This window comes from Rhinoraja longicauda, chromosome 6 (assembly GCF_053455715.1).
Source record: "Rhinoraja longicauda isolate Sanriku21f chromosome 6, sRhiLon1.1, whole genome shotgun sequence".
Taxonomy (NCBI): domain Eukaryota; kingdom Metazoa; phylum Chordata; class Chondrichthyes; order Rajiformes; family Arhynchobatidae; genus Rhinoraja; species Rhinoraja longicauda.
The window spans coordinates 42,050,197-42,063,080 of NC_135958.1; the positions used below are offsets into that span (position 1 = coordinate 42,050,197).

General features: G+C 45.3%; 1 protein-coding gene across 6 annotated transcripts in view; it reads right to left on the reverse strand.

Annotated features, from left to right (window-relative positions):
• Positions 1 to 12,884, reverse strand: part of banp (BTG3 associated nuclear protein) — a 127,147-nt gene that overhangs the window by 62,751 nt on the left and 51,512 nt on the right. For all 6 annotated transcript variants that reach the window (XM_078400879.1, XM_078400873.1, XM_078400874.1 and 3 more), the window contains 2 exons: positions 12,549 to 12,671; positions 7,833 to 8,008 (listed from right to left, as the gene is read on the reverse strand). In XM_078400879.1, the coding sequence (XP_078257005.1) occupies positions 7,833 to 8,008; positions 12,549 to 12,671 (299 nt within the window). The remainder of the gene's footprint in view (positions 1 to 7,832; positions 8,009 to 12,548; positions 12,672 to 12,884) is intronic.

Consider the following 12,884-nt stretch of genomic DNA (forward strand, 5'->3'; position numbering starts at 1 on the left):
AACCACTCAGTCAGGCATTAGAGGAACTTACTATTTTGGGTGAAGAAGGTAAATCTCTTACCCCTTACCCTGATAACAAGATAGTTCCCAGGACTTGGACTACGTGGCATTTGTTTAAAAGGTCAAAGTGCTGGAGTACATCAGCAGGATGGCAGCATTGTTGGAGAACATGGTTAGACGACATATCGGGTCAGGACCCTTTTTCAGGCTAATGGTGGTGGTGGGGGGCGGGGGGGTTGGAAGAAGCTAGAAGCGAGGTGGGGGTAGACAAAGTCTAGCGAGTGATAGGTGTGTGCAGGTGAGGGCTTTTTTTTTTGGCAGATACTTGAACAAAGGCCAGAGATGAAAAGATAAAAAGTGTGAGATAAAAGTAGATGCGCGAATTGTGAAGCTCTAGGAAGGAATATAGGTGGAATGGGATGAGGGAACAGGAAAGGGGGAAATGGGACACATCCAGCTGGGTCATGGAGAAGAGAGGGGACAAAAAAGGTAGGAGAGGTATTTGTAAGGGAGTTACCTGGAATTGGAGAATTCAATGGTCTGACCATACGTTTGTAAGCTACCCAAGTGGAATGAGAGGCACTATACGTGCAGTATGTGTGTGGGCCCACTCTGGCCATGGATAGCAACTGGGAGATCCAGAGGGCCTTGACAGACCGAGCTCAAGTGTTCGGCGAAACAGCTGCCTAGTCTACACTTGGTCCTACCAAAAGTAAAAGAAGCCACATTGGGAAAACCGTGCACTAATATTGGATGTATATTGGACACTGGAGAAGGTTGAGAATGAGCCAGGTAAGTGGGCCAAGGAATGGCAAATGGTGTTCAATTCTGTTAAGTCCAAAGTGTTACATTTTGCCAAGTCAAACCAGAGTACAATTTCCACAGTGTACAGTAAGGCCTTGGGGAGTGTTGAAGAACAGAGAGACTTAGGAGTTCAAGGACAGTCTACCCTCGTTATTAGACCACATTATAACAGATTTTGGTTATCGTGGATCAAGGTGTCCGTTTGTGGTGGCGGATGGCGGGCGGTGAGCATTGCAGTGTTTGGCAACAGAAAGGCAGCAGGGGGAGAGAGAAAGCGAACAGTAAAGAGGGGGGTTAAGCCACGGGGAAATTCCAGGCTGGGAAGCAGCAGAGCCTGGGGCCCCACACATGGTGGTGGGTGTATGGAACGTGCTGCCGGAGGAGGTAGTTGAGGCAGGTATTATCACAACATTCAAGAAACACTTTGACAGGTACATGGATAGGACAGGTTTAGAGGAATATGGGTCAAACGCAGGCTGATGGGACTAGCGAGGCTGGGACATGTCGGCCTATGTGGGCAAGTTGGGTCGAAGGGCCTGTTTCCATGCTGTAAGACTCGATCACACTAATTTCCATAACCACTTTAAAATGTACAGTTAAAAAGACTACCTCAAAAATGTTTCGCTACTGAAACTTCTTTAACTTGACCAACTGCATTACCCAAGTTTGAGTAATGCTTCTTCCCATAATCTACATATTGCGTCAATCCCCTTAAAAATGTAGCTCCCCTCCAAGCATTTAACGATGTGGCAATCCCAGATAATATTTGGAAATTGAAACTCGCCCAGTACAAAAGTCTTTTAATTCCAGCTTTCTAATGAAGGCCTACAGATCTGTTCCTCTATCTCCTCATGACCATGAGGAGGTATGTAATAAATCCGAACAGAGTGCCAACACCCTTTTTATGCCTAACCTTAACACAAAGGGCCTTGTTAGGTGAGCCTTCTAGGAAATCCTCACTAAATAATGAAGTAGTGCAATTTGTGATTGTGCAAGTGCAATACCTCCTCTCCTTTCACCTCCAAGCTGCGGCCCCCCATCACCATGCTGAACCCTCACGCCAGGGGCCAGCGTACCAACCTGACGTCTCTTGCCTGGATATTCTCCAATGTGGGATACGTAGTCGCCAGTCCCACCCATCCTTCAGCCATATCCCAGTGATAGCAACAATATCATTACCCCATAACAGTCTGAAGAAGGGTCTCGACCCGAAACGTCGCCCATTCCTTCTCTCCTGAGATGTTGCCTGACCTGCTGAGTTACTCCAGCATTTTGTGAATAAATACCTTTGATTTGTACCAGCATCTGCAGTTATTCTCTTATATTATATCATTACCCCCATGTTCATTACAACATTGAGTTCATCTACTTCAATGATAATCTTTGCATTATTGCATAAAAGTCAATGCAATTTAGCTTGGAATGCTCTTGATGCGCACTTACTTGTTCTGCTTACTGGGCTTACTATTTCTCCTGAAGGTGATTATTTCTCCCCATTTGAACAACTACTTTAAGGCCTTTTCCCCTGCCAACTAAGTTTAATTTATTTATCTTGATTAATCTTGAGTCCAGTTTATTTTTGTGACTTTAACAGTTTATATATCTTGACTCCACTACACAGCAAACATCTATCTATCTTGACCTTTCATATACTCAATAATTCAGCCTTCACAGTTCTGGGGTAGAAAATCTTTGTCAACAATATTCCCAGTAAATGAACCACCACAGTCCTCTTAAATAGAGAATCCCAAAGATGCATGCCACTCTGCGTGTAAAACAATTCCTGATCGACTAATTATTATTTTGAAACTCTACCTTACAGTTATGGACGCCCCAGACATGGGAAACCTGAAGAATGAATGGATGAATGAATGAATAAGTTTATTGGCCAAGTATGCATATACAAGGAATGTGCCTTGGTGCTCCGCTCACAAATGACAACACAAACATCCAGTTAACGATTAAGAATAAAGTATAACCACATCAAAACAATAAGGATACAACATTACGGTCTAAACATGTGGGTGAAAATAAACCAGAGCAAAAAGGAGACTACAGACTTTGGTTATTGAGTAGAACTATCACTCGTGGGAAAAAAAGCTATTTTTATGTCTGGCTGTGGCTGCTTTGACAGTCCGGAGTCGCCTTCCAGAGGGAAGTGCTTCAAAGAGTTTGTGGCCAGGGTGAGAGGGGTCAAAGATGATCTTGCCCGCTCGCTTCCTGGCCCTTGCAGTGTACAGTTCGTCAATGGGGGGAAGGTTGCAGCCAACAACCTTCTCAGCTGTGCGAACGATCCGTTGCAGCCTCCGGATGTGGTGCTTGGTGGCTGAGCCAAACCAGACCATGATGGAGAAGGTGAGGACGGACTCAATGATAGCAGTATAGAATTGGACCATCATTGCCTGTGGCAGATTGTGTTTCTTCCGTTGCCGCAGGAAGTACATCCTCTGTGGGCCTTTTTAACTGTGGAGTCGATGGTGGCCCCCCATTTAAGGTCCCTGGAGATGATGGTTCCAAGGAACTTAAATGACTCCGCAGATGTGACTGTGGTGTTGTTGATATAAGAGAATAACTGCAGATGCTGGTACAAATCGAAGGTATTTATTCACAAAATGCTGGAGTAACTCAGCAGGTCAGGCAGCATCTCAGGAGAGAAGGAATGGGCGACGTTTCGGGTCTGAAAGGTCTCGACCAGAAACGTCACCCATTCTTTCTCTCCTGAGATGCTGATTGACCTGCTGAGTTACTCCAGCATTTTGTGAATAAATACCTTCGATGGTGTTGTTGATGGTGAGTGGGGGGAGGGGAGGGGGAGCTCATCGAAAGTCTACAATTCGTTCCACTGTCTTGAGAATATTGAGCTCCATGTTGTTGCGATGTCACCAGGACGCCAGCTGTGTCACTTCCCCTCTGTAGGCAGATTCCTCCCCATCCTGGATCAGTCCAATCAGGGTAGTGTCATCCGCAAACTTGAGGAGCTTGACAGAGGAGTCTGTGGAGGTGCAGTCATTGGTGTAGATAGAGTAAAGGAGAGGGGAGAGTACGCAGCCTTGCGGTGCTCCTATGCTGAGGGTCTGCGGGTCTGAGATGTGCTTTCCCAGCCTCACATGCTGCTTCCTGTCAGTCAGGAAGTTGATGATCCACTGACAGAGGGGTTTAGGCACAGTCAGCTGTGAGAGTTTGGAATGTAGTAGCTCTGGCACAATGGTGTTAAATGCAGAGCTAAAGTCCACAAACAGAATCCTGGCATAGGTCCCCTTGTGGTCTAGGTGCTGGAGGATGAAGTGCTGGCCTAGGTTGACTGCAACATCCACCGATCTATTGGCCCTGTATGCAAACTGCAGGGGGTTCAGCAGGGGGTTTGTGATGTTTTTCAGCTGGGCCAGCACAAGTCTTTCAAAGGTCATCATGACTACCGAGGTCAGTGCGACAGGCCTGTAGTCATTCAGACCAGTGATCCTTGTCTTTTTGGCTACAGGAACAATAGTGGAGACCTTGAGGCAGGCAATAGACAATAGCCAATAGACAATAGGTGCAGGAGTAGGCCATTCGGCCCTTCGAGCCAGCCCCAGCATTCAATGTGATCATGGCTGATCATTCTCAATCAGTACCCCGTTCCTGCCTTCTCCCCATACCCCCTGACTCCACTATCCTCTGACTGAAAACGTTTTTCCTCATCTCCGTTCTAAATGGCCTACCCCTTATTCTTAAACTGTGGCCCCTGGTTCTGGACTCCCCCAACATTGGGAACATGTTTCCTGCCTCTAATGTGTCCAACCCCTTAATAATCTTATATGTTTCGATAAGATCCCCTCTCATCCTTCTAAATTCCAGTGTATACAAGCCTAGCCGCTCCTGTCCTTCAACATATGACAGTCCTGCCATTCCGGGAATTAACCTAGTAAATCTATGCTGCATGCCCTCAATAGCAAGAATATCCTTCCTCAAATTTGGAGACCAAAACTGCACACAGTACTCCAGGTGCGGTCTCACTAAGGCCCTATACAACTGCAGAAGGACCTCTTTGCTCCTATACTCAACTCCTCTTGTTATGAAGGCCAACATTCCATTGGCTTTCTTCACTGCCTGCTGCACCTGCATGCTTCCTTTCAGTGACTGATGCACTAGGACACCCAGATCTCATTGTACGTCCCTTTTTCCTAACTTGACACCATTCAGATAATAATCTGCCTTCTTATTCTTACCACCAAAGTGGATAACCTCACACTTATCCGCATTAAACTGCATCTGCCATGCATCCGCCCACTCACACAACCTGTCCAAGTCACCCTGCAACCTCATAGCATCTTCCTCACAGTTCACACTGCCACCCAGCTTTGTATCATCTGCAAATTTGCTAATGGTACTTTTAATCCCTTCATCCAAGTCATTAATGTATATTGTAAATAGCTGCGGTCCCAGCACCGAGTCTTGCGATACCCCACTAGTCACTGCCTGCCATTCTGACAGTGCAGGTTTGCAGGGACTGGAAAATGTCTGTGTAGATCGGTGCCAGTTGTTCGGCACAGAGCTTAAGGGTGGAGGGGGAAACATTGTCCGGTCCTGGAGATTTCCGGATTTTCTGTTTTCTGACATGGTCACATGCTCCTTTTTCTAATATTCTTAGGTTTAATAGACACTTACTGTTAGATCTGAGTATCTTTGAATGGCTTTTCCTTAACTAGCCAAGAACATTGATGGCATTCTGACGAAAGTGGTGAAGTTCCCCCATCTGCCTTTGGTGGGCGGTGAATCCCAAGATGTGGGAAACAGTCGCTATGGTCTTGATGTTATAGGGTGGTAATGTGCAGTAGTGCAGCTTGGGAAAGCACCTTTGCCTTCTGATTTTTTTTATTGGAAGGCTAATCCTCTTATAGACTTCAGTGAAGGAATCAATGATGAGGGAACGTGTCTTTAATTAGGCACATTTGCACATATTTTCTGTGTTCTGTAAATTGATATCTGAAAGTGGACAGATCCAGGTTCTCAAATGAAGGAAGTGAGTGTTAAACAGGTCTCTGCTCATCCTGTAGATTAAATCAACTCCCGAGGGGAATTTGTTGGAGATCAGTTGTAGTATTCCATCAAGAATAATTGAAAAGGTTGGATTGGACAGCTTTCCCTGAGCTCAGTCAGTACTGGGATCAAATCTTTGGTAACACCATTAAGGTCACAGCTTTCATGTCATTATGCATTTAAGTGGAATGATAATGAAATTATGTGGACAGCCAAATAAGAGGCAGATGAATGAGGATGGAATGGTTAACTAATTGAACATGGCTCAATGTTAGCTTGGCAAACTGAAACTGGAAGGATTCTAAGGGGATCTCTACTGGAGCTGCAACTATTTTCAATCTATAGTTGGATAAAGAAACCAAGTGTATTATAACCAGTTTTACGTGCAATACATTGATATCATCATCATCATATCATATCATATCATATATATACAGCCGGAAACAGGCCTTTTCGGCCCACCAAGTCCGTGCCGCCCAGCGATCCCCGCACATTAACACTATCCTACACCCACTAGGGACAATTTTTACATTTACCCAGCCAATTAACCTATATATGTGTCAAAGATAGATGAATAAAATAATCTGTAAAGATATACAGTGATAGAATTATAGAGCAATATAGCGTGGAAACAGGCCCTTCGGACCAGCTTGCCCACAACAGCCAACATGTCCCAGCTACACTAGTCCCACATGCCCGCATTGGGCCCATATCCCTCCAAACCTGCCCTATCCATGCACCTGTCTGTTTCTTAAACGTTGGGATAGTCCCAGCTTCAACTCCCTCTTCTAGCAGCTTGTTCCATACATCCACCACACTTTGTGTGAAAAAGTTACCCCTCAGATTCCTATTAAATCTTTTCCCCTTCACCTTAAACCTATGTCCTCGTCCTCAATTCACCTACTCTGGGCAAAAGACTCTGTGCATCTACCCAATCTATTTCTCTCATGATTTTATACACCTCCTGAAAATCACCCCTCATCTTCCTGCACTCCAAGGAATAGAGTCCCAGTCTACTCCACCTCTCCCTATAGCTCACAGCCTCTAGTCCTGGCAACATCCTCATAAATCTTCTTAGTACTCTTTCCAGCTTGACAACATATTTCCTACAATAGTCTGAGGAAGGGTATCGACCCATTCCATCTCTCCAGAGATGCTGCCTGCCCCACTGAGTTACTTCAGCATTTTGTGTCTACCTTCAATTTAGACCAGCATCTGCAGTTCTTTCCTACACACTCTTTCCTAAAATATATATATATATATATATATATTCTATATACTAAAACTCGTGTTTGTTTGTTTGTTTGTTTGTTCCTGAACTACAGCCAAAACAGTACACGATAGCATGGCAATTTTAGGCCACCTTACCCACCGTCGTCCCTTTGGTGCTAATGGAAGAAGTTTCATGGAAATCGGTGTTATATTTTTTGTTATTCACATTTTAAAGTTTAAATCTATCTCCTAGGGAGGGAGGGAGGGGGTGGAGGGAGGGAGGGGGGAGGAGTGAGGATAAGGGGGGTTGAGCGGGATGGAGTGGGGGAGGGGGAATGGGGGAGGGGGAGGGGAGGGAGGGGGGAAGGGGAGGGAGGAGAGGGTGCTACGCCAATGCAGGAGAGGTTTGGGCACAACGGGTCCACTTGGTCTAGTGTGTATATATATATATATATAAATATATATATTGGGGAAATAAGCGTGGGAAAATATGGGAAAATGCACAAATATCCATTTTATTGGCAAGAATATTAAGAAACACAACTAATGCTACCAGTGGCTTCTTTGGCGAAAACATAAGAGAAAGAAACTACAAGGAGTAACAGAATCAACAACTAGAAGACATAATTGACAGATTAGAAGTTGATCATATTCTATGACTTGCTCACAGACATTGATCAGAGTTTTCCAAATGAACTATAAAGCTTATATAAGTCTTACCAAATTATTAAATTGCAAATTTGTACGTAAATTCCAAAATTATTTCTATTGACTATGAAAGTTTGCATTATTTTGCCTACCTTCAGAGTTCAGTGTGATAAGTGTGACGTTTGGTGCGAGGTTCTGGCCTCCTGATTGACCACTGTTGGAGACTGTATCACTAGTTTCAGATCCGCTTTCTACATCTTCCGTATGGCTATCTTCGTGGCCTGGAATCTTCACAATTATTGTGTTCTGTCTCCTCCCTGGCAGAGAACTTTGCACCCAAAGAAAGAATGCAAAATTAATACGGAAACCGTGCTCGGTTTCAAGTTACTGACTTATAGAAGAATCAAAATATATTTTTGGAGCTGTATAGTTAATCAATTGTAACCAAATTACAACTCGCCAACACGTTGGATTGTTCACTCAATGTATTTCAGTGTCCGTGCAGCAGCCAGAGATTTCACAAGGCAGCAATTAGATAGATTGAGTGAGACTATTTCAGTGTCCGAGCCGCAGCGAGAGATTTAAAAGACATCTGTTGGAATGGTTGAGTAATAAAAATTGGTTAATTGAGCAGCCAATAAAAGGAAGACAAGATGCAGCCTTTTGGGAGTGAGGCTGTGTTGAGGGGAAGTGCGAGGCTTTGGCTCAAGAGATTAAGGCAAGGAGGCCGAGCCCAGGAGATCAGGGCACAGTCTGCTATTTCTTGTGCGTGACTGTGCTTTTTCCTCTCGTGGTTTTAGTGAAGTAGTAGTCGCAGGTAGAATGGTGCAATGTTCCTCCTGCAGGGTGTGGGAAGTCAGAGAAACTGCCGATGTCCCCAATGACTACATGGGTTGTAACTGTGGCCAGGTGTAGCTCCCTGCAGGCCGCATTAGGGAACTGTATCTGGATGGCCACGGGATCATCCAGGAGCATGAGAGCTTCATAGATGGGTGTTAGAGTGAGGTGATCATGCCCATGGTACATGGAGAGGGCGGGTGGGTGACCACGAGGCCAGGGAGCAGACGGACTGCAGGTGACCCCGGTGGTCATTCTCCTTCGAAGCAGGCATACCCTTTTGGATTCTAAAGTGTCAGAGTGAGCAGCAGTAGTAGTCAGGCCTGGCTCTGCGGCACAGTGGGGAAGGGAAATGTCAGACAGAGCTATAGCGTAGGTTTACTAGGTTAATTCCCAGAATGGCAGGACTGTCATATGTTGAAAGACTGGAGCGACTAGGCTTGTATACACTGGAATTTAGAAGGATAAGAGGGGATCTTATCGGAATGTATACGATTATTAAGGGGTTGGACACGTTAGAGGCAGGAAACATGTTCCCAATGTTGGGGGAGTCCAGAACCAGGGGTCACAGTTTAAGAATAAGGGGTAGGCCATTTAGAACGGAGATGAGGAAAACCTTTTTCAGTCAGAGTTGTGAATCTGTGGAATTCTCTGCCTCAGAAGGCAGTGGAGGCCAATTCTCTGAATGCATTCAAGAGAGAGCTAGATAGAGCTCTTAAGTATAGCGGAGTCAGGGTGTATGGGGAGAAGGCAGGAACGGGATACTGATTGAGAATGATCAGCCATGATCACATTGAATGATGGTGCTGGTTCGAAGGGCCGAATGGCCTACTTCTGCACCTATTGTCTATAGTGATGAGACTTGTTAGTTGGGGGTGCAGACAGGAGGTTCTGGGGCAGCATTTTAAACACCGGGATGATGTGTTGCAAAGCATTGTTAATTATTGCAAACAGGGTATGAAGAGAACCTGATGTAAACAAAATGAACTGTATCTTGGCCTGAAGAAGAGTCTCGAGCCAAAACGTCACCCATTCCTTCTCTCCAGAGATACTGCCTGTCCCGCTGAGTTACTCCAGCTTTTTGTGTCTATCTTTGGTTTAAACCAGCATCTGCAGTTCCTTCCCACACTTAACTGCATCTTAGACGTACTGTTTGTAAAATATGCGGTTGAATATGTGAGAAATAAAGTGCAATTGACTCTAAGGAAATCAGAGGAGCAAAATGGGGCAGGAGATAGTTCTGGCAGATAATATTAAGGAAAATCCAAAGTAGGCTAAGAGGGTGACTAGAGAGAGAATAGTGCCCCGTAGAAACCAAAGTGGTCATCTCTGTGTGGCGCTGAAGGAGATGGGCAAGGTTGTTAAAGAGCATTTCTCCTCTGTGTTTACTGTGGAGAAAGATGTGAAGACTGGGGAACTTGGGACAGTTAATGGAAGTGTCTTGAGGGCAGTCAATATTACAGTTGATGAGGTGCTGAACATCTTAAGGAATATGAAGGTTGATGAATCTCCCAAGCCTGATCAGATAAATCCGAGGACTGTGAGAAGCTAGAGAATTATGGGCGCTCAGTTAAGATACACGAATCACAGTGTGAGGTGCTGGAGGGTGGCTACATCGGTGAACCCATGGACATCCCTGGCCAGGACCTGCCCCGAAAGCAGCGGATAACCCTCAACCGCTTGAGAACAGGCGTGGGACGCTATGGCGTAGCGATGAAGAGTGGGGTCTCGTGGACAGTGCCTTCTGTGAGTGTGGGGACCCAACACAGACAGTGGAGCACATAGTCACCAGTTGCCCCAAATACCCGCCACCGAATGGTGAACGAGGTCTGATTGACCTGGACGATGACACGTTGGCCTGGCTCGCCTCAACGGAGCTGCAGGTCAGAAATACATACAACAGAAGATCCAAATCATTGCTATAGGGAGGCCTGGATAGAGTGGACGTGAGGTGGATGTTTCCACTAGTGGGAGAGTCTCCGACCAGAGGTCACAGCCTCAGAATAAAAGGACGTTCCATTAGGAAGTAATGAGGAGGAATTTCTTTAGTCAGAGGGTGGTGAATCTGTGGAATTAATTGCTACAGAAGGCTGTGGAGGCCAATCAATGGATATTGTTAAGCTAGAGATAGATAGAATATTAGTATGGGTGTCAGGGGTTATGGGGAGAAGGCAGGGGAATGTAAATGTAAAATGTAAATGTAAAAAATCTTTATTGTCACTACACAAAGTACAGAGAAATTAAAGCAGTCCAGATGATGCAATCACACACAGCAGACAGTACAAAGGATAAACCTTTATCCATAACAAGCTAAACCTAATCTACTGAATTAAACAAACTGACCTCTAATACAATATAGACAAAACAATGACAATACGGTCAAGGCAGTGTACAGTGCAATCAAGACAGCAAGTTATTGGGGTTGAGGGAAAGATAGATCAGCCATGATTGAATGGTGGAGTAGACTTGGTGGGCCGAATGGCCTAATTCTGTTCCTATCGCTTATGAACTCATAAACCACAAAAGACAATAGGCCCAGCACCAATCCCTGAGACACACCATTAAACACAGGCCTCGTCCGAAAAACAACCTCCCATCGTCACCCTTTGCATCCTTCCATGAAGCCAATTCTCTTTCCAGTTGGCTAGCTGTCCCTGGATCCCATGCAATCTAATCTTCCACAGCAGCCTACCATGCAGAATCATATCAAACGCCTCGCTGAATTCAGAACTTTAACTTGTAGGCCAACCAAGGCCTTGCCGTAATTATTTTAAATCTCAAAACTGTGGACGAGGCTCACTCACTGACTTCAGTCACTTGCCCTTCCTAAATTCAAGCTTTGCCCTCCCCTTTGCAGGGCACTCTACATATTGCCCAAGGAAAAGTTCCACCCCGTCTAAACCCTTATCATCATGGCAGTCCCAGTCTGTATTGGAAAAGTTAAAATCCTCTCCTGTGACAACCGTCTTGCAGCTGCCTGCAATCTCCTGGCACGATTGTTCTTCTAATTCCTGTTGACTCTTTGGGGGCTGGGAGAACACTCCCAACACTCCATCTATATTTCACGATGCTTTGGAAAAGCAGTTAACATAATTAAAGATCACTCACACCCAGTCAATCCTTCTACTCCCATCTTCCACTAAGTACAGAATACAAAAGCTTTCAAGCACATACCGCCAGATTCCACAACAACTTCTTCCCTGCTGTTATCAGACTCTTGAACTAGGGTTGCCAACTGTCCATATTAGCTGGGACATCCCGTATTTTGGGCTAAATTGGTTTGTCCCGTACGGGACTGCCCTTGTCCAGTATTAGGCCCGTGGCCCGCTGTAGACCGGGACAGTGTAGGCTAACGGAGTGTGTTCGGGGAGCGGGGCTGAGTGTGTTCGCCTAACGGAGGTTGCGTAGCAACCTGCCTCTAGGCCCGGACGCTGTAGGCCCAGACACTGTAGGTACGCACAGTGTAGGTCCGCACAGTGTAGGTCTGGACACTGTAGGCCCAGGGACCGCTGTAGGTCCGGAAGCCCAGGCGCCGCCTAACGGAGGTTGCTTAGCAACCCACCTCCCGGCCCGGGCGGCTGCCATTGGTGGAGCGGGAGCACGTGGTCATTGGCTGGGTGAGGTCACGTGGGGCGCGGGACGATGACGTCACCTTGTCCCATATTTGGGAGTGAGATAGTTGGCAACCCTATCTTGAACAGACCTCTCAAATGTGAAGAATTAATTCCTAATCTTCCAACCTATCCCGTTCAGCCTTTACACTTTTTTCGTCAATCCACACTTTCTATGTGTGTGTAACACTGTTCATTTTCTCTTTTGCACTACCTGATACACTCAGGTATTGTATGATTTTCCTGGATAGCGTGTAAAACAACGTTATTCCACAGTATCTTGGTACATGCTACTACAATAAGCCAAAACCAATATATTAAATGTAACAAGTCAGACAACAATTTGGAGTGTAATAATTTGAACAGTGTAACTTATCTCAGCTAAATTATCAGTCAAATAACAAAAAAAGGTTTACTAACTTGCTGAGAATATTATCCAGGGCATCTGTTCCTCTGGGTATACTTTCTTCCTGACCAGCAACCTTGGAAACAAGTGGGTTCTGACGATCACTGTTTAATATTACTGTAGTTTGTGGAACAGTGCTGCAAAAAAGTAATCAAAAAAGACATTTGAATAGAATGGTACGTACAAATCGAGATCATAATATAAAACATTTGATTTATTAACTATGTTTTCATTCCACTTTCATTTAAGGTGAAGGGGTAAAGATTTTATAGGAATCCGAGGGATAACTTTTCACGCCAAGGGTGGTGGATGTGTGGAACAAGCTCCCGGAGGAGGTAGTTGTGGCAGGG